The sequence below is a fragment of the Clupea harengus genome, chromosome 5 (genome assembly GCF_900700415.2).
Source record: "Clupea harengus chromosome 5, Ch_v2.0.2, whole genome shotgun sequence".
Lineage (NCBI taxonomy): Eukaryota > Metazoa > Chordata > Actinopteri > Clupeiformes > Clupeidae > Clupea > Clupea harengus.
In genome coordinates this window covers 2,861,887-2,883,484 of record NC_045156.1, presented here as the reverse complement: position 1 = coordinate 2,883,484, position 21,598 = coordinate 2,861,887, and the positions used below count along the sequence as shown (strand labels likewise).

The window sequence follows — 21,598 nt, the reverse complement described above, 5'->3', positions numbered from 1 at the left end:
GAACGCCGCGATACAAGGAACCTGTCCCTCTGTGGCTAGGTTTATAGAACGAGCTGATAATGATGTTTGTCTAAACTCACTTTTATGAGGACACGACCTCGGAATACCAGAGCCTGAAGACCGCAAGCGGTTAGCTACAGTGAAAAGGGGATGCTTCGTCTGAGGTCGGGTCAAATAAATAGGACCGCTAATGACATCTATTTTCCACAGCTTTCCATCTTAGTTACTTTGTTAGCAAGCTAGCTCGCTTAATGGCTCTGCAGGTGCCATGGCCGTAGCTGAAGTAGCCTACGGTCAGTCCGGCAGCAAGACCATTTGCTTGGTCAGTCCATACATTGTAGTGGATTCTTGATATACAGACATATATAAACATATAGTTTGATTTCCCTTGGATTATATACATATTACCTTTGCATAATGGCATCAGAATCGGTGAAAGTTGTGGTTAGATGTCGTCCAATGAATGACAGAGAGAAGGCACTGAACTCTAAAATGATTGTTTCAATTGAGACAAGTCTGTGTCAGTGCTTTATCGAGAAGCCAGGAGCCTCCAGCGAGCCACCTAAGCAGTTCACGTTTGATGGAACTTATTTCATCGACCAAACCACGGAGCAAATGTACAACGAGATTGCCTATCCTTTGGTAGAAGTAAGTGTTGTTCATCTGTCATAATATACAGGCGGAAAAGTTACTGCTAACCCGTGTACACACGCACCAGACTGCTAGGTAGCCTAACTGGAATCTTGAATTTCAAATCTGAAACCATACACCTTGTAACTGTAGAGAGTCTGATATATCCTGTTGCTAGTGCTGGTGTTTGACCTCTTGCAGAATGGAGCAACTTCCCTGCTACTGACAGCTTAAAACTGCCTTTGATTTGCACTGTTTATTGGTTTGATTTGCACTGTTTAATGCATTTCTATGTGTAACATATTTTTTTCACCTATATCATGCCTCTTTGTCTGTGACCATGTTCTTGAACAGGGAGTGACTGAAGGTTATAATGGGACTATATTTGCTTATGGCCAAACTGGCAGTGGAAAATCCTACACCATGCAGGGGGTAGTGGAACCCTCTTCCCAGAGAGGGGTCATTCCCAGAGCGTTTGAGCACGTCTTTGAGACAATCCAGGTACAAGGGATTTTGAGACAATTTCACATCAGCAATCATCATTTCTTCATGGCAATCCAATACCAATCCCATGACCAACATAAGATGATGTTACATAGTTATACATCACAACTAAGCACGACATATTCAAGTTTCCTTACAATGCCTCAGATACAGAACAATGTGTGATCTATTGCACCACAGCTACTGGGCTACCTGTGTCAGTGTTGTTTTGTTTGTCTGTTTCTTTGCTTTTGTGTTTATCATATAGTGTGCGGAAAACACCAAGTTCCTTGTCAGGGCATCCTACCTGGAGATCTACAATGAAGAAATCCGGGACCTTCTGGGAAAAGACACTAAGCAGAAAATGGAAGTAAGGATGTCCACCAGTGGTAATGCTGTGTGATGTGTGTACTCTCCCTAGTCTTAACGAGAGTACATCCTTTAACAGTGGAATGGCTGTATTCTGTGTCTAAGACCTTAAATTCATTTTAAAAAGTGAATTGTGTGTGTGTGTGTGTGTGTGTGTGTGTGTGTGTCACTCAGCTTAAAGAGCACCCAGAGCATGGTGTGTACGTGCGAGACCTGTCCATGCACACGGTGCACAGCGTGGCAGAGTGTGAGCGCATCATGGCACAGGGCTGGGGTAACCGCTCGGTGGGCTACACCCTCATGAACAAGGACTCGTCCCGCTCCCACTCAATCTTCACCATCCACCTAGAGATCTGCAACACTGGTTAGCAAGGCGTATGATATGCCCTTTACACACCACTGTCATTACTGAGTGAGGATTAACAGCACTGCGTTACTAAGATTCAACGTGGGATCCTCATTAGCTTATACATACAAGAAAATCCTCAGATACTTTGAAATTCTGTATACTGATATACTGACTGTGTTACTCTCACAAACACTTCTGGTATACGATATAAGCGCTTTAAAATGTATGGGTTGTATTTTCAGAACCATCTTGTTTTAGACATGATACAGCATGTGTTTCCTTTTGAGGTGAGTGTTTCTGTTTTGACTCTTTCCTACGCCAACCTCAGACGATGCAGGGAAGGACCACCTGCGGGCGGGCAAGCTCAACCTGGTTGACCTGGCGGGCAGTGAGCGTCAGACCAAGACGGGCGCCACAGGAGATCGCCTCCGCGAGGCCACCAAGATCAACCTGTCGCTGTCGGCGCTGGGCAACGTCATCTCGGCACTGGTGGATGGGCGCTCCAAGCATGTGCCCTACCGCGACTCCAAGCTGACGCGGCTGCTGCAGGACTCGCTAGGCGGCAACACGCGTACGCTCATGGTGGCCTGCCTCTCGCCAGCTGGCGACAACTACGAGGAGAGCCTGAGCACACTGCGCTATGCCAATCGAGCCAAGAGCATCCAGAACCGCCCACGCATCAACGAGGACCCCAAGGACGCCCTGCTGCGCGAGTATCAGGAGGAGATCAAGCAGCTGCGGGCACTGCTCTCAGGCCAGCTGGGCACTGCCAACCTGACATGTGAGACATTCATATACTGTAACCCACGCACCGTCCTGCTCTTCTCTTACTATTATAGGACATGGTGGGAAAAAACTAAAACAAACATTCTTTGACAGGCCTTGTAATTCTAATCTTATGTGATCCAACTAATTCATGAACACTATCTCTGATCATTACTGATGTTTATGACCTCTGTTGCTCACTATGAAAGCACTGGCTGTTGTAAAGGAATAAACATATCAGTAGTAAATAGTAAACTAAGGAATAGATGAACATGATGACTTCAAGACTAGAGATGAGAAATCAAATAATGTGCCAAAACCAATAGTTTTGTGTGTTTTGGATACTTTTGGAGAAATCATGGAAAACACCCATCTAATTTCTGCTTTGCTGTTCCATCCTCAGCTTTGTTGGAGAGTCAGATGTCAGAGATTGAGGCTAGTCCCCGCTCCAGACCACAGTCTAGCTCTCTAGAGAGTGAGGCGGAGAAGGAGAAGATCAAGCAGGTCAGAGTTTTTTAAAGCATCTTTAACACAATGGCCATTGTATAAACCCATATAGAAATAAGATTTTAATTTAATTAATTTGATGCAATGATCCAAAAGTTAAATGAGCTGTAGCACCTGCAGACCAAACTAAAAGGCAAGCTCCCCGAGCAGGATTATGAGGTGAAGCTGGCCAGGCTGCAGGCCGACTACAACGCGGAGCAGGAGTCCAAGGCCAAGCTGCAGGAGGCCATGTCTGTGCTGCGGACGTCCTATGAAACCAAGCTGTCTGGCCTGGTGGGGTCAAGAGCTTCCCGACCCATTGCCACCAACATCGGTACTGGTGCAGTTCTACATTATTAATGTTTTATACATGATTGAAGGACTGCACAAAGTCAACTTTGCAACTAGACAATCTAGAAAAAAAGCACTTTTTTGTGTGCAATTGTAGAGTGTATGTATTTAGGGGAAAAAGCTGAAACCCTCTTTGACATATATATGTGTTATTTAATGATAACACATTTTATTCGATGAAGTTGATAATTGCCAGTTTTTCCAATATGTTGTCCATTTAAAGGGTATAGCGGCCATATGCCATGGTTAAATTAGTCTGTGCTTTGTTGCTTTTATTTTGGTATCTGGTGGGTGTGTATGCAAGTCACGTGGGTATTGGCATGAATGAATATATGCACCTGGGCACCTGTGGTAGTATGGCTAGGGGGTGAGTAGGGAGAGCACAGTTTTGTTGACCGCTCAATAGGCTGACTATTGGAACTTTGGTATGGATTTTATGGACTAACTAAAAGCTTACTGGATGCATTTTATGTATATTTATTATTGCCACTTTGCACAGAAGCACTTGCACTTTCTATCTGCCGTCCTGTCCAATGAAGATGTTTTATCTGCCTATAAATAAACAGAAGAAATGGTAACCGCCGAGCGGACATTGGAATTGTTGGTAGCGCGTCACCTAAGTGAATCTCCCTGGCTTAGCCTCTCAGCGACATTCAGTTGTCGCCGCAACAAAGGGTGTGTTTCAAATGTGCTCTGTAGAAATATGCAAGTCCTCTGAAACCGAGTTTGGAACCTGACAATAGTTCTTTCAAAACTTTCTGGCGCACCAGAAGGCCCCTGGCTATTATCACATAAACAGTTCAGTTTTACATTCTCACATTTCAGATTCCAGATTCAAGTGCTAATGTGAGAGCACCCCACCCATAACCCATGTTCCCAAAAGAGAGCACATTTTTCTTGTCTCTCTTTATTCATATTTCGCTCTCTCTCTCTTTTTCTCTCTCTTTCTCTCTTTCTCTTTCTCTCTTTCCCTCTCCCCCAGGGAGCCAGCACTGTGCAACCCCTTTCAGGGAAGAGGAGGAGATCCCTGGTCACGCTATCCCCCAGGAGGCCACCACCGTAGAGAAAGACTTGGCTCCGGTACGGCCTCAATTACCCAGGGGTCATAGCCTTTCCTGACATTCTCTACACCAGTGGTTCCCAGTTCCCAATTTAATTTCTCATTGTCAGAGGGGGGGCCTGCTATGAAATGTGTGGGAACCACTGTTCTACACCCTACAATATCCCCCTCAGTTTCACTGTTTTAGTTCAAGTTATCTTGAGGATTCAGTATTCACTATATATGCTACACTATATGCGTGATGTATACTATATGCCATTGTTCTTAACATTGTAAATTCTATATATTAGTACACCTGCTGAAACAAGCTCAGGGTCTGGCTCATTCACATGTGATTAGCAGTGAGTAGTCTAGACATGTACTGCATTTGATAAGCCCTTATGCTGTTCATGGCCCCAGGCACAGACAGGAGGCCATGCGGTCAGCACACAGAGAGAACCTGAGCATGATGGGTCCTCAGAGCTCAGCCCCACACCCACCCCGACACCACTGGACCAGAGACACGTCCTCAAGAGGTGAGGGCCAATGATGCATGTTTTCATAGTCATGATGAGTGTGATCATTCAAATGTTATGAGTGGTGATTGCTGATAATTGAACTGTAATAATGACAGCGATAGCCATGGTGGGTCTTGTTTGTTCAGCATTGTAACGACCGCCATGATTGATTGATTGATGGTGATTGTGATCAGGATGCTATGGTAGTCATCCTGATATAATGGTGATAACTCTGAAGATAATTACAAATTTTATATTAATGGTCAGTGTGATGGATGTTGATAAGTATAACAACGTTGTTGATGGTGATTGCGATGGGTGGTAAGGATGTTGTTGATTATGGGGATGGTGATGATGATGATGGTGGGGATGTGATGACGTTGCTAGTAGGTGATGTATAATGACGGCGTGAGCGTTGGCTTTCAGGCTGCAGCAGCTGGAGCAAGAGTTTGTCGGTGGAGAGCAGTCACGAAACGAGGAGCTGAGGCAGCGGCGGCACCAGAGGAAGACTCTGGCCAACCAGAGGAAGATGCAGCTAATCGAGGCCCTCAACCAGAACAGCGAGGAGGGCGACAGCGTGCTGCTCAACGTCTACGACTCCATCCAGGAGGAGCTGCACGCCAAGAGCAAGGTCCTGGAGAACAAGCAGGAGAAGGTGAGCTCACTCTGGAGCTCATGAAAATGAAACTGCCAGAGTGAAACAGAACACTGAATATGAGTATGAACAGTGCCACCCATGGGCAGCCAATATGTGTGCAGGTTAGCTGGCTTATTGCCCTGATTAGTTCAATTAAACAGTCCCTCCAGTGATTTTGTTTTTACATTTTTTACAATCAAAATGAACAGATATTGTGGTGGGTATTTCAAAAAATGTGTGAGCGATGTTTTTTTTTTATTCTCTTTAAACTCCACATCAACTAGAAAACAATTTCTCATCCCTGGGAGCTGGGATGTGGATTATTATTATTATGATTGGTGTTTAAACATTCACACATTTTTTCATTAGGGATTGAGTTATAAACGGGATACACACTTTGATCTGCATGTTTAATGTGTGTCCTTCTTTGGCAGCAACTTAGCGCCTGGTTGCATTTTTTTCCCCAAAACCAGTAATAAAAAGTGGCACGGTGGCTCAGTTGCTTGCACTGCTTGCACTGCCGCCTCACAGCAAGAAGGTCATGGGTTCGATTCCCACATGGGGCGCTGTTGGCTCTGGGGGGCAGGTCCTCCCCAGACTGCACAGTGCTCAAGTGGGCTATCTCCCGGGCCTTTCTGTGTGGAGTTTGCATGTTCTCCCCGTGTTCACAAGGGGTTTCCTCCAGTAAGAACCCCAACAGAAAAAACATGCAAAATAACAGAACACATGTCCATCCCTGACCAAAGATGGACAGTTCACTTCACTTGGTCCCCGGGGCGCTACAAGCTGCCCACTGCTCCTGGGGGGAACTATAAATGTAAATGAGTTCGTCGAGGCAACTGCGTGACCACGCAGTAACGGAGTCGTAGAAGTATATTTCGGCCTTAAGAGGTTGTGTCCTCCATAATGTCCTCACTATTTTAGCTGAAGGCTGCCAAACTGGAGATCCGTGACCTGCAGTCAGAGTTTGAGCTGGAGCGCGATGACTACCTGGCCACCATCCGCCGTCTGGAGCGGGAGGGCCAGCTGCTGCAGGCCATGCTGGAGCGCATGGTGCCCCTGGTGCGCCGCGACTGCAACTACAGCAACCTTGAGCGCCTGCGCAAGGAGGCAGTGTGGGACGAGGAGAGCGCCACCTGGAGGCTGCCTGAGGTGCTGGTGCAGAAGACAGCCCTACCTGCAGGTAAGGGGTGGAGGAAGGAAGGAAACCTGCAGTCTGAAAGAATCATCAATTTGTGATTTGTTTAGTGTTATGGTGTCCAACAAGAGCTAATGTGTACACAGGTGCCCTTTAAATATAACAGGACAAGCCAATACAGAGAGCCGTGGTGATCTATTTTGGGCTTTTATCTTATACCAAGATTTTTGTCTTTCCTGCATATTAGTATGTGCGAGTTGTCAGATATGTTTCGTTATCACATCCTTTACATCATCTTAATAGTCAGTCAGTGATTTAATGCTGAAAGTTAAACCTATCTAATGTAAACGGCACATCTCTATGGTTACCTCTCGGTGGCCTCTCTCTCCCAGCAGTGTCTCCCACAGCAGCAGCTCCAGCGGGCCGACTCCCAGGCCAGCGCAACTCCGGGTCAGACCTTGGAGATCCTCCTTTTATGGTGAGGTCCTCACAGCAATTACCAATAACAAACTATCACAAGGCACTTGGTATATTTGCATATAGCCATATTTTAGGAAAAAGGTATGTTAGCTCGTTTGTTTTAATCACTAGAGATTGTTTGGAAAATACTGGTAAAGGTCTGGCAGTTTTGTTTTGATATTCTCTTGAACACAGGGTTTTGTCATTATGAACAACTTTGTTGTTGTTTTTGTTGTTTTGGTGTTGTTTGGCTGCTGTTTACTCCTCACTTGCTCATCCCCAGGAGGAGGAGGAGGACCGCTATAAGGAGATGCTGAACCGCAGTGACAGTGAGAACATCGCCAGCAACTACTTCAAGTCCAAGAGGGCCAGCCAGCTGCTGGCAGGAGAGCCTGTCAAGGCCATGGGTAAGAGCAGCAGCCACAGGCCCTATTGGCCTAAATCACTTTAGCTATAGGAGTTCCTAGCATACATTAAGAGTCTGGAGCAATAAAGAAATAAACCCTGCTGCTGCCTCTATATATGCTCATATGACTTTTGAGTGACCTGAAGGTATATACAGGTGAGGCTAGGTTTGTTTCTAATGAAAGCACTAGATATCCCTGAGGGTTTAGCATGGTTACCCAGATTTGGCCGTAGCGTGACTTGCAGATTGTTTAAAAAGAAGGGATATGTAATCTGATACATTTTAAATGAATAAGCTTCAACCTGATCTTAAAAAGATGACTTTATGAATGCAAGACCAGTGACCGAAATCATCAAAGAAGTCATAGAGCCTTATTAAGGACTCCCAGACAAGTCATATAGTCATGGTGCACGGGAGAGCTCTCCGAGGGCCCCGGAGACGACGGAGAGGGCGTTCCACCTACGTGTAGGCGTTCCCATGTGTCCGTAAACGTGTAGTACGGAGTACCATATAAGCGCCCTAGTCATAGCAGGAGCAGTCTGGTGGCGAAGCACTACCCCATGTACTGACCTGGGACACTACCAAACATGGACACAAGGTGGAGCTGTCTGTAAGGGCTAAGGTGCTCTTGATTAGGGAGGAGTGAATGTGTAGACAAGAATGAATATATCCAGATTAAATCCTCAAGAATACAGGTACATTTATTCCTCTGTCTCTTAACAGAGCTGGTATATTTTTACCTAATTTTAATGTATGCATTATGTATTTAACTATACATATATTGTGGAAAAATCTAACTGGAGGTTTATGCTAACACGGCAAGAGGGTTTTAATTTGTATTCATCATCAAGGCAATTAAACAGTCATGATATCGCACGGTCATCATTTAAATTTCCAGTAGAAAAAGATCTTTGAGGTTCAATCCTGTTGCAGCATGACCCCAAACCTCTGTAAGACTTCTTCTTCTTCTTCTTCTTCTTCTTCTTCTTCTTCTTCTCTGGCCCACCTCCCACAGCTCTCCACTCCCCTCCTCTGGGCAACGGCAGCTCTCACCTGACCTCCAGCGGCACCAGCCTGTCCCCCTTATCCAGCGGCGAGTCCCTCATGCCCCGGCCCTTCCGCCTGGAGGCACTGGGCATCCCCCTGTCCAGCGGCAAGGCCAAGAGGAAGAAGAGCAAAGCGCACACACCCTCCCACGGCATCTGAGGAAAAGAAATACTGTGATGGCGATCATGGTGATGATTATTAGGATCATGACTCCACTCTGAACTTTCAGTATTGACTTAGTTTGACCCTTGACCTGATGAAAAGACGCCTTAGATGATGAAATATCTGTTGCACTGAGGAGACCCTGTTGCACTGAGTAGGGTGTATACCATACAGGTCAATGTAAAATAGTTTTTCAAAGCTTACCATACAGTCAGTGCTACATATGCCACCCTGCCATGAAAACATTCATTTTGCAGCTGTGTTTGTAGATCTTTATTTTGACAACTATGATATAACTAAAGATAAGAGTACCTTTAACTACCTGTGATGTCCCCCAGCACTACCTTACATAGCATTCTGTTTTAGCACTTAGTTTTCATCACAAATGTTCCTGTCAATATTATGTAATGTTATATTTACATTTCATGTCTGCTCAGTGTAATAGCCATAATAAATTATTTAAACTGCCTTTTTTTGTATATGTTTAATTCTGTTTTAATCAGTTAACATACTCTGGCCCTAATTAGACATGTATACATCTAGCCTTAAACACCTTAGTGTTTTGTAGTTTGTGTAGTTGGCTGTTTGAAGACAAAAATGCACTAAATACGTGTCAGCAGTACATATACTCTGTATGTGTCCTTCAATAAACAAACCTGTTAACCTGTTTTAAGGCAGATGTCCAGCAATGCAAGCCCAACGGATCATAGAGTGAATGTGCCCACGTCTGTGCCTACCTTGAAGGCAGGGTATGAATTTGAATGGTGCTTTCATTGTCTCAAGTGTCTGCCGCTAGATCACATTTCTCACCATGGTGACGGTCTGATTTGACAATACAGTCGTGGCTTTGCCAGCAGAGCTTTGTGACACCTCCACTATGCAAAAAACGTCCGGCTCGGAACAGTGCAACCCAATCATAACACTCCGCTATCAGATCATCCTGCTCCGCTGTCATGACAACGAGGTCATTTTATGACCAGGTGATGCACCAAACACGCACACCCCGCACGTGTGGTTAAGGCCAGTGATCCTCTGCAGTGTTGGTGGGCGATGGCAGTCGGTGGTCTCTCTTTGACTTTGCCTTGTCTGTTGTTCTAGGAGCGGTCAGTGGTAGGTCACAGAGCAGGATAATCTGATAATGTAGAGCTCGCTGACAGAGATCTCAAATGCCAGCGCGCAGTGTGTAAGATGAGTAGTTTGACTGTTGGGTTAGTGTGGGGAGGGGTGGGGTAACGAGAGATCTTGAGACAGAATGTGCAGACTGAAACTAAGAGAAAGGTATTCAGGTGCTCAACCTGCACTCTTTGCCGCCACTCAAATTGTTTTTGTGAGGCGAGGAGAAAAGAATGAACTAGGTAAATAAATGATGAAAAGCCAGGGAATTGAAAAACAACTTGATTTGAAAGCCCAGTGTGTACACCATGGGGTCTTACCCAACAGCTCTTATTTCTTTTGTGCCTTATCCACGTATTTGAATACATAAAACCTTATTATTCTACTTCAGTGAGCAATTCAAGCTGCAAATCCAGGAATCCAAAGCTTGTGAAATATTTTTGCGGGGCATGTTTGTGCAACCACAAACAGATAAACAGTCGAAAGAAAGTGCGACAACCATTTTATTTTGTGAAGACTGTGAAAAGCTGACCTTTGCTGCTGCACTGAAGACAGTAAGAATGACCACGGAGGAATTTGAGCTCTCTACAGTCATTCTTGGTGTTTGCAAAAAGGACATTGTGACTGAATACTGTGTTTTTTTGATAACCTGTAATAACACTGACTGTAACTAATAGGGCATATGGGTGCCTGACTTTTCAAATAATTTGTGCATGCTGTGACAAGTAGTAACACAATAACAGAACGGTCTATATCTAAAATGTCCCATTTCATATTAAGATTTTAGGTTCAATGTACCTAAATGTACGTATTAAATCATGACAAGTTTGAGTTGAGTTATGTATGAGATGTACGTAAGCATTGTTGCAGTATTGCTAACTTCACACCTGACCCTAAGTGCATCTTTATTGAAGTGTACTCATATGATAAATAGACAGAAATTACTTTCTAATCCTTGAAATCTTCCAGAGCCAAACAATATTACACACAGATTTCACACAATACATTCCTCACATGAACACCATGTCACACAAGGCCTGTCAAAACTCACAACGTACCTTCAGAGAAGTATGAGGACTGCAGCCTATCAGTATTATTACACTGCTGAAGGAGGCATCCAGACTGAATTGAACACATGACTGAATTGTGATTTGTATGTCAGATATTAGAACAACAAGGCTGAAGTCCTTTTGAACGTACAAACATAAACCTTTGAATTCTGGGAAATGTAGTTTTTGAGGGGAGGGAGGCAGTGAATGTCCACTAGTCCTTTAACAGCCCTAGTTTCCTCAGGGCCTCCCGCCGGTCCTCACCCATGCGAGGCACCATCAGCATACTGTGGGCCACTGACTGGCTCGACACATGACCCTTGACCCCAGACTCCCAGTGTTTTCTCGTGTCCAGTGCTGAGGAGGAGGGCTGGCCATTTTGGAGGACGCCGTTGGTGTTCGCCCGCTGTGGCAGGTTGTTTTTGGCGTCCCTGTAACTGCTGACGGAAATGTTCTGGCCGGAGAGCGAGCTGCCGAGGCCCAGTCCAGAGTGCTCCAGGGTGGCCGATTTTCCGGTCGCAGACTTCACCGACAGCTGCCTAGGACCGGGCGTGAGGTCACTCAGGGAGCGATGATGGACGACGCCATTTGTCCAGTGCGTCTGCCCGGTTTGGGGCTCCACTGTGGCAGGTACGGTGGGTGGTTTAAAGTGGGGTGGGTCTGGGACTGAGCTGGGGGTTGAGCGATGAGGAGGGGGAGGAGGAGGTGGACACCCATGTGGGCGTACCCATTTGGAATGATACGGCTGTCTCGGAGAGGGACTTGTGGACGATTCCGGATCCTTCAGGAGGCCCAGTTTATACAAGGCCTCCATCCTCACCTTCTGAGGATTCATAACAGTCTTGTCGGTCTGTGGAGAGGTCGTAGGTCGGGGAATATTTGAGGGGAACTTTTTAGGTTTTGGCGCCACAGCAGGAGGGCTAGGCTTCCTTTCAGCGGATTGGTCAGCTTGCGCATGTGGACTCTTATCATCAAGGAGAATATGTTTAATTGGCTTAGAGAGCTGCTTATCCTGGGTCTCTGGGGTCTGGGAGGCTTCCTGGGCTCTCTTCATGGAGGTAGTCTTACGGAGCTGCACGAGGCCCTCGTACGACAGCACCCCCTGCGGTGAAGGGCACTCCGACTTCTGCTCCCGCTGGGCTGGATGTTCCCCGGCTGTCATCGGGCTGCTGTTCCATTTCACTGGAGGTGGGATCACCAACACGTTCACCTCAGAGGGGACAGTAGGGTGTGCCTTGCTGTTCACAGCCGCCGTAGTCGGTTTGGGGGAACTCCCTCCCTTTCTCACCTTGGAAAGGACACTGGACGACCCATTGGCCAGGACCAAAGGGGTAGGAACCAGATAATTCAGGATCTGGTTATGGCCTTTGCTGATTTTGTTCATGGGCTCTGCCTTGTGACAAATGGATACATCTGAAAGGCAAACAACAAAACAACCATCAATGTGTATTTACTGTCTTTCAACTTAATTACAAAGTAAACAACACAAAATGGCCAGGAGAAGGATGAGGTTAAAAGACATATATTCTCTTATAATACATCTATTTAATACAAAATAATGAATGTCTTAAAGTGGCATTATGTAGGAATTGTACTTCAGGGTTAGGGTTAGGATTAGCAGTTTTACCTTAACATAACAGCTTAAAAAAAATTGGGGCGCTACAACGACGTTTAATATGGAGAATCGCTTCCGTGCCATTGCCATACAAGGGTCCGTAGGCATATTACTGGGTTATGTAGGTTTGCCTGAAGCCGCCCGGTTACTACAGTCTGCCGAACTAGTAAGTAGCTTATTTGCCGTCTTGCTTTGTCTTGTGTTGCACTTGCTTGATGTTTGACTGTGTTAGGAAAGTTGTTGACTCACTAGTTTGTCATAGTGTCAAAGTAAGCCGCTAGCATCTCGTTAGCGATTAGCAATTCCTACATAATGCCACTTTAATCTGATTTAGTAAGATATGGATGTCCTGAGCAGCAGTGAACACACACCAGTGACTTTGCTGTGGCTCATGGAGGCAGAGAGGTTTGCCATTCTAGTGCCCAAATTCCCTGGCCCCTGGGGTTGGTCTGGCTCGTCATTGGACAGTCCGCTGTCCTCCTCCGTCTCCAGGGCCTCGATGGTCTCCTCCAGAAACATGAGGCAGGCTCTCTCCTCAGCAGAGAGGTGCTCCAGGCTGTCATCACTCTGGAAACCAGGGAAATCACACACAGTGCTACAACCACCTGGGAATGCTGCATACTTCACACAGTGCTTCAGATCAATTCAGCTACATTATTGCAATGGTCGTTAATATATGCTTTACTTCTTTATAGAACTTTTTTCTATATCAGTATTCATTATACACGTTCTATTGGATAGTTGTGTGTCAAAAGATGAGGTCACTTACAAATCCAGAGTTGATGCTGTCAACACTGTCACAACTTCCTGCGCTGTCCATCTCTTTCATTGTGTCTAGCACAATTCCACCTGGCCAGGTGTCACTTCTCGGCATCTTGCGACAATGAGTTTGATGTTTGCAAAATCCTTTGGTTGTAAAGAGCCAGACTCATGCCTGGATCTGTAAAGGAAAAAAACATGGGAGAAAACTATGCTTATAATATCAGTGGGTGTGAATGGCACAGCATACTGAACAGTTCAGTGTGACTCAGCTTGCCCGTACCACGTGTAGAATATCCAAATAAATAGAACCTTAATGAGCATCCTAGCCCAACTAACTCCACAGACACACATGAACAATGTGAGCACATATCACACATCCCTTGTGTATTTGTGTATTCATAGTGGGCCCCTACCATTTGGTTGTAATTAAGCAATTATCAATGAGCATCATCTTAACCAGCTCAAAGTGGCCAATGCCCCAAAACAACCCAATGCAAAGGGCTGTGTGCAACCAACGTGAACCAAAGCTGTTGAGGTGGCAGTGAGAGAGACAACAAATAACGTAAACACGTCGTGGCAAATTGATTGTGTCACAGAACACAGAGAAATAAGGCATAGGCAAATACCTCTTGGATGAAGGGTTACACTGGCCATAGCGGTCCAGCAGTGCTGGAATGTCTCAGGTGTGGAGGAGTGGGTCGGGTATCATAGCTAAGGCTGCATCACAGTTGGTTTTAGCTGATTACTCCACTGACTACACGTGACTCCGATTACACCATGCCCTACACTAAGCCACTTTAACAGGATCAGGTTTAGCATCAATGGAAGGCCACATGAATTAGCACGCTGTTTACAGCTCAAGCCTGCCATGCTTGCCTGCCCATTCCAGAGGTAAACACTGAAACATATGAAACATATCAGGCAAACATCAAGAGCCACACATCAAGTTAATAGATTACATTTACACTAATCGATTCTCTATGTGGTATGGCCCAATAGAATAAAGAATGTTTGAAAGCCTAGCCTATAGACCTAACACAGCATTACAGTCTAAATTTGTGAAGATGGCTACGGTGCACTTTGAACAGGGCAATGCAGTTCAAACTGTTGATTTGCCTGCTTCATTTACTAGAATGGGTACTGACTGTTTTTTTATATATATATATATGTCACAACACAGAGGAACAACAGACCACTCAATACCAGTTCTGTTCTGGTAAGATGTGATTCCCTGTTTCCGTGTTTCAACTCCACTACTAAGAGCAGTTCATGTAAAACAACACTCAAATTGAAACTGTCCTTCTGCTTTGTATTTGAATATGACAAAGGGGAAGATAACACTCATTGACGTTTTTACATCACGCAATCTTGTGATCTCATTCTAATGAAACAGTCTCTCTTCCCGCTTGGAAGCCTGTGTACCATTGGGTTATTCTATTTAGCGCAGCAAATAAAAATGTAAGTGTGGTGAGTTAGTATGTTAAGGTGTTGACAAAATAACGCTCTGCAGCTATTTTATGATACATTTTTACAAAAGGCCTACCAATGTATCATGACACACTGGCTGGGGGAAAAAATCGAATTATATACATGTTAGGCATATCCCTTATCAAAACAATCAATCCATTGAAATTACGGCTCTCTTGAAAACATAACTCTTTAGCTTATTTATGCTCCTGTTATAGCCTGATGTTGTAGCCTACAACTGAATAACTGAATTGAAAAAAACAATTCGAATTAGGTTACATACATCTGAAGTAATAGTTTTACTTCATGAAAATAGTTCTGTCAAATCTGAAACAAGATGTGATAACAACTGTCGTCATGTTTTAATAGGTTAATTTAGTAAACAAAACACATACCAGCGCTATGAATACCCTTGGTAATTGGTAGGCCTACATTATATTCCAGTTATTTGTAAAATGGTGTGCCGCATACGACCTTAAAGTAATGTTTTGCAGTTTCATAGTGGGTTTATTCTGTCATCGCAATGAATTTGACACAAATCAAGAATGCTATTTGTTGTGCTTTTCCGAAGCTCAAAATTCAGTCAAGCCCCCCATTGATATCAGCCGACCAAGTCACAACATTTAGAAAAGTTATGTCCGTATTTATAAGACTAAACTGGAGTCATATACATTGAACTTGCTCTGGTGAACTATAGACCTACAAAGTTTTTACTATGCTATGGGCTTCTACTGCTCTTGGACATTGTACTGCAGACTAGCCTACAGTTTGACGGTTTACGTGCTGTACAGAGATATGATAAGGTCTCGACACTGCTATCTGAAGCTCAAAGTTTATTGAACCAGCACAACTAATGATTTGTCCCTTTGATGTTACACAAGACAAAACATTTTTCGTTGTTATCTCTACAGAAGCTTTCACCTGCAGGCGGGTCCCTTACTGTATTCAGGGTCGTATTGCTGGTCGTAAGGGCCAATTTCAGTAACATGGCACTGATGATGGCAGGTCTAATAACTGTACCGTGTGTAAAAGATAGCCTGTCCATATAATTTGCATCCTTCATCTATATTAAGCTACATCTGATAAATTATTCATGCTTAATGTGCCTCTCACAACTTATCAGTAGGGTTGGCTGAAACCCATGCAATTTCTTTACAGGTGCAGTAGGCAGTGTTTGTTGACAATGATCAACGGTGAATGAACAGGAAATGCTGCCTCAACTATGGGCAACTAGGGCCTTTACTATGAAAAGAAAAAAGATGCAGCCTAGGTTAAACAGGACAATAACTACGGCCTACTAATAATAGTACATTTGGCGTAAAAACAATGGCAAAATAAGTATTTTAATTACCACTGACTAGAATATTTAGATGTGACCCTGTGCACGTGGTGGCTATCATGTAAAGTATTTGGATGTTCCAAACTGCATTGAATAGGACAGCCTATCCATGTGGTGCTATCAATAGCTGGGTCTTCGTCCAACCAACTCATTCGCATACTTTAAGCGAATTCACGAAAATGTTGGTTAAAGAAAATGCGAGTCTGGTTGTTTCCATCGCCTGTGTTATGCGGATTAAAAACGGGCATCGATACTCTCCTAATCAAGGGAGGAATTGTGAACAGCTGTGGAATGAAAACATTAGGAATTGAATTAGGTTGTCAGTGCAAACGCAAAAAAATAACTTTCCAAAAACCTCAGTCGCATTACCCTATGCGAATCGGGAGTTAATCCACCCCCTTTAGCGAATCGATTTAGTATTCGATTTAAAAGATTTTATGCGAACTTGCTTTTCCACTCATGAGTTCCTATTCGAATGGTCAAAATTCACATAAAAAAAGTTGGATGGAACCCAGCTAATGTGTAATTTAGCCTGTTGGTATCAGTCATGCGTGTATTGCCGACAAAGGGGGGGAAAAAACATGTACATATAACATGTTATTTATAGGCAATAACACTGAAATTACTGCTTGATTTAAAAAAAACACTAAAGTGCCAAGGTTAGACTTATATATACTGGACAAGTCGTTGAAGAATTAGATTACCTTTTCTTTGATGCTCTTGATGAATTATGAGTCCTATCCAAATGTACTTGTTTGGGTTGACGGACCACTTCGCGCCTCAACTGGTAGTCATCGGAAATTTGTTGGATTAATATGAAGTCTGTAAACAGGCGTTTAGAGTGCTCGCGTGAGACTCCAACCAATCGCCTCCCTCTTAATACCGCAAGCAACCAATCAGTCAGTAGGAGAGCATTTCAGCATTCCCGCGGGTGTCAGTCTGCGCTATCCTGTCCAGTTGACAGAAATGCAAATATAATGTAGGCTATGAATGGAACAGGACCGTATCCACAGAGCAGTAATCTACCCCACTGTTTCTTTTGAGTCTCATAGATGAGAGCATGTATGGGTAAGAAGTCAAGTATTATCAGGCGGTATAGTCCATCATCTCATGGTTGTTAAATACAGCCTAATGCATCGGTTTTATCAACAAAAAAAAAAAATTAAAAGCTTTATTGATGTATCTGGATGGAACACACTACGGTATTAATAAACACATCACCTATGTAATACACTGGCTACTCTAATCAAGGAATTAGTGGCAAAGGTTACCTAAAATAACAGTTCGTCTAATCCAAGTGAATCTGAAGTGGTAATCCTATTTAAACGATTAATTACGCAGGTCATTAATAGAGGTCGCTGTTTTTGATCGAGAGGAATGTAGTTACTATACATAGCCTACAACAGACTACTCGGTCGCTGGCAGCCGTCAGAGAGCGGTAAACCCTTTACCTAGAAATCTGCGTAGACTCACTAAACGCACCGTTGTGTGCACATTTGGGACTCTGGACTTGTAATGGGGCATTATTTTGCGCACACCTACACTGACTTTGACACAGTAGCACCATTCTACACAGATCTTGGGAGAGATAAAAAGTTCCTAAGTGAACATAACAAAGGACAGACCACTCTGCTGACAGTACCTGACTGCAAATGTATTCAGTGTGTACATTTACATTTGAGATTAGTCAACAACAGCTTTAGGATACATTCTAAAGGATGTATATCAATTCAAAAATACACCACTCAAACAACATCACTCTTTATTATCCCCTGATTTAAAATCATTACCCAAAACAATTATTTCATCCAAGCTTGCAAAAGGTCCTGCATGACATTTTTTTGGTAAACTGAAAGAAAAATCTAAAAAGACTAAAAAAAAAAGAAAAAACCTCACAATACACAGAAAGCCCATCATCACTCGCTGGCTTCTGTTTCATGGCTAAGCCCAAACATAAACAATTACCAAAAAATGTAAAACATTTATAAAATGAGACTGAGAACTTTAACTTGTAGCACCATTGCCATCCTTGGTGGTCTGCATCAAAGAAAATAGTGAATTCATTAATGCTCCCTTGTCCAGTAAACATAAAAAATCTCATTTCTAGAAGTTCTTTCATAAGAAAAAAAAATTATGCCACGTAAAGCTAGTAATTGTCCATCTTACTCACTAAATTCTCAGTTTCTTTTTGATCTTCAGTGACTACTTTTTTGTTTTATTTTTCAAGTAACAGCAATCAGTGTACCATCAGATACTGAGAACTTATGTTGAGCCTCCAACCTGGGTGTCAAGAAGGCTCTTGAAAGTCCAAGACATGACAAAAAAACTCACTCACGCCCACTCTCACACACACACACACACACACACACACACACACAGGCGCGCGCACACACATGCACACACAAGCGCACACGCACACAAGCGCACACACACACACACACACACAAAGACACACAAAGACAGCCACAAGGGCTTTTGCAGTAGTATCACAGCAGTGTAGTGAGATGCTTCGATAAAGGCCTTCTGTGTTAGAATGACAGCTGTGCGTACGTGTATGTGTGTTTGTTTTGGTTTCAACAGAAACCTCCTCTCTCCATCAGCCTACGTGCTTGAACCAATAGATGGTCCGACATTATGTGTTTGCGTGTGTCTGTGTTAGCTTACAATACTGAGCTGATTTCCAAAACTAAAAACACCACAGGGACGTTTGAACAGCAGTCTTTCACCTCAGGAGAAAGGTTGACTGGTTTTAATACTGACGTGGTGGGACCAGACAGTGTGATTGAGGGAGCGTCTCTTGGCTTTGCTGGGCAATGTGAGGTAGAGGACTGCACACACTGGGACAGGTAGCTGTTAGGTGCGGTGGGGTATGAGGGAAGGGGGTCTGAGATAAGTGTTCTCTAGTGGGGGAGCTTATGTGAGCACAAAGGTGGGCAGAAAAGGGGTATTGGTAGATGTGAAGGTAAAGGGAGTGAGGTTTAAATGGGGGAGGGCTGGGTGGTAAGATCAGCAGGCCATCCCCTTTTTCTCGCTCCTTCTACCCTCACACCTCCCCAAAGTTGGTGTGCCCGGTATCCTTGGCGTGTTGCCGCGCCTCCTTCTGTCCCACCAGGCCCATCTGGCACACCATGCAGCGCAGCGCGAAGCGGTTGACATCCGTAAACTGCCGCTTCCGCCGGGCCTCGTCCGCCAGCTCCAGGGCCTGCGCTAGCGTCACGTCGTCCACCGTGGGGAACACCGTCTGGGGCGGCGCGTCCGAGCCGGCTACCACCTTCTGGAGCGGGTCGTAGTGGATGCCGTCGTAGATGAGCAGCACGCGCTTGTGGTAGCCGGCGTCCTCACCGAAGCGGTCCACGCGCACCGTCTGCGTGTCCACCACGCAGATCTCGCACTGGTAGAACTTGGACAGGATGGACACCTCGATGGCGCCGCCCCACGTGTCCTCGCGCCGGATCCAGGCGCAGTACTCCTCGTTGGTCTTGCCCAGCACAGCCTCCGAGTAGGCCGTCGGGTCGCTGGCAACGATCTGGGCTATGAGGCTGCGCATCTCGGGGGCGCACGCCAGGTCGTACACGCCCCCCTCCACCACGTAGTGCACACTGGTAAACAGGCAGGAGTTGTCGGCTGGAACCACTCTGCGCTCCAGCGTCGGCACGGTGAAGTCCAGGGAGGGGCCCTTGGTCGTGTTATTGGGAGCTGCAGGTGTCTGGGGCTTAGGCTTGTTCTTCTCCTCCTCTACAATGAGCGTGTCACCTGGTGGCAACAGAAAAGCAACATTGCCATAAGACACGTGTCACTTTGGAGGTAATCACTCATTTCACTGAAAGAATGCATAGTTAATTTATTCCCCAATAGTAACAGTCAGTTGGCCTGTTGGCTTGAATATAAAATATCAGGTGTGAAATAATCAAAACAAACAGATTCTAGAATATAGGACTTGCACCTGATTTGATGGGGTAGTCTTTTAGGGTGGCGTCTCCGTTGCGAAAGTCAAGGCTGGAGGGAGGGTAGCCCACCATAATTTTCTGGACATCACACGAGATCCCGGTCAACTCCTCCACCTTGTCTTTCAGCTCCTGGACGCATGATTGATGTGTGAGGCCCTGCATCAGATGGGTGCCGTTTTTGGCCTTGCAACGCAGACGCAGCATCCTGGTCTCCTTCAAATCTGGACCGAATGAAAATGGACCACGATCAAATGACAGGCACACCCAACTCAGATGACTATTTGACTTGTGTGCATTGGAACAACAGTCAATTTAAATAATCCCATTACAAGCACACTGACAAGTGGAGACCTAGTGGTGAAACTTTTGTGGATGTTCAGACAAAGCTGACTGTCCAGATAACTGAACTCCGAGGCAGTTAGAGGCACATTCAGAATTGAACTTGTAAACATCACGCAGGGTGAGGTAAAAGTCTCACAGCAACTAGCCAGCAATGCAACTACAAATTGTCTCGTTTCTAGTATATTTTGGACAGGTGAAGTGTTATAGCAAGTCTTTCCTCGAAATATGTCTTTGGAAGACAGAAACATATAGGCCTAGTCTTGCTTAACCTTAGCTGAAGACCAATAATCCAACACGGACCAAACAAAAAACATAGGCTCGCTAGCCACTTAGCATTCCTTTTACTGGTTAAAAATGCTAGTTCATGGACAAAACAAACACATAGGCTGGCTAGCCGACTACCTCTCATTTTACTGGCTAAAAATGCTAGTTCAGCTAGATGGGGGAAGTTGAATCCAAATACTGTTTACACTTAAGTTATACTAAGTTATCTCATTTCTGGCTAGGTGTCGTTTATTTTCACCTGTTCTTTTTATGTACATAGCAAACGATATGAATCTCAACTGACAAAGCGCCATTCAAGCCCATGACCAAAGACACAAAAGAAAAGCTGGGCTTGCATTGCTTTGAAAAGCTAAATAACTGCTAACGTTAGTTAGCGGGATGTAAGCCTTGCCAAAGCAATTCACACTAGTTATCTGGCAAACTAAGAATTGTGTTAGCTAGAGAGGGGTTGTGTTTTTAATGTAAGTATCCACATTCACCCCTTCATTACCAAATACATGACAACTAGTTAGCTTAGCTATCTATTTCGTCTCTAGCCGGCTAGCGTTAGCTTGCTGAATAGTGGCCAACCAGCTATTGGCTATCTAGATTAACGTGGTTGTAATAAGTGGTAATGTAACGTTACCATCATAAAATGCTGTCAAGCTACCACTTCAATTGATCATAGAAAACATTAAACAATAATTTTAGGCATCTGTGTGGAAAGTTGTGTTCCTCTTACCACTCTTCTCTTCTCCGACAACACTTCACTGACAACTCACATGCGTCTACTTCGTCATCAAAGAACACAATGTGACGTAAATAACACCGTCCAGATCAGGATGGTAAATTAAGGTGATC

The 21,598-nt window shown here is 44.6% G+C and overlaps 3 protein-coding genes across 5 annotated transcripts; 1 reads left to right on the top strand and 2 right to left on the bottom strand.

The window, feature by feature from the left end:
• Positions 1-11: 11 nt before the first annotated feature.
• Positions 12-9,403, top strand: kif17 (kinesin family member 17). The gene is made up of 14 exons (XM_031567322.2): positions 12-648; positions 985-1,131; positions 1,382-1,483; positions 1,657-1,846; positions 2,160-2,612; positions 3,000-3,100; positions 3,254-3,416; positions 4,416-4,513; positions 4,893-5,008; positions 5,417-5,645; positions 6,552-6,810; positions 7,158-7,243; positions 7,508-7,631; positions 8,646-9,403. The coding sequence occupies exons 1-14, from the start codon at positions 418-420 to the stop codon at positions 8,834-8,836; spliced, it is 2,490 nt and encodes an 829-aa protein (XP_031423182.1). The 5' UTR covers positions 12-417; the 3' UTR covers positions 8,837-9,403.
• Positions 9,404-10,438: 1,035 nt separating this feature from the next.
• On the bottom strand, positions 10,439-17,801 carry zgc:158258 (uncharacterized protein LOC791186 homolog). 2 transcript variants are annotated; one of them, XM_012827408.3, is made up of 4 exons: positions 16,889-17,801; positions 13,386-13,556; positions 12,988-13,183; positions 10,439-12,414 (listed from the first exon to the last, which is right to left on the bottom strand). In XM_012827408.3, exons 2-4 carry the CDS (start codon positions 13,488-13,490, stop codon positions 11,216-11,218), a joined length of 1,500 nt encoding a protein of 499 aa, XP_012682862.1. In that variant the 5' UTR covers positions 13,491-13,556; positions 16,889-17,801; the 3' UTR covers positions 10,439-11,215. The 2 variants fall into 2 exon arrangements, with proteins under 2 accessions (XP_012682862.1, XP_031423188.1); XM_031567328.2 differs by lacking the exon at positions 16,889-17,801 and adding an exon at positions 14,005-16,875.
• Positions 17,802-17,929: 128 nt separating this feature from the next.
• yod1 (YOD1 deubiquitinase) lies at positions 17,930-21,585 on the bottom strand. 2 transcript variants are annotated; one of them, XM_012827809.3, is made up of 3 exons: positions 21,480-21,585; positions 20,128-20,352; positions 17,930-19,937 (listed from the first exon to the last, which is right to left on the bottom strand). In XM_012827809.3, the coding sequence occupies exons 2-3, from the start codon at positions 20,333-20,335 to the stop codon at positions 19,228-19,230; spliced, it is 918 nt and encodes a 305-aa protein (XP_012683263.2). In that variant the 5' UTR covers positions 20,336-20,352; positions 21,480-21,585; the 3' UTR covers positions 17,930-19,227. The 2 variants fall into 2 exon arrangements, with proteins under 2 accessions (XP_012683263.2, XP_031423189.1); XM_031567329.2 differs by lacking the exon at positions 21,480-21,585 and adding an exon at positions 20,997-21,163.
• Between the last annotated feature and the right edge of the window lie 13 nt (positions 21,586-21,598).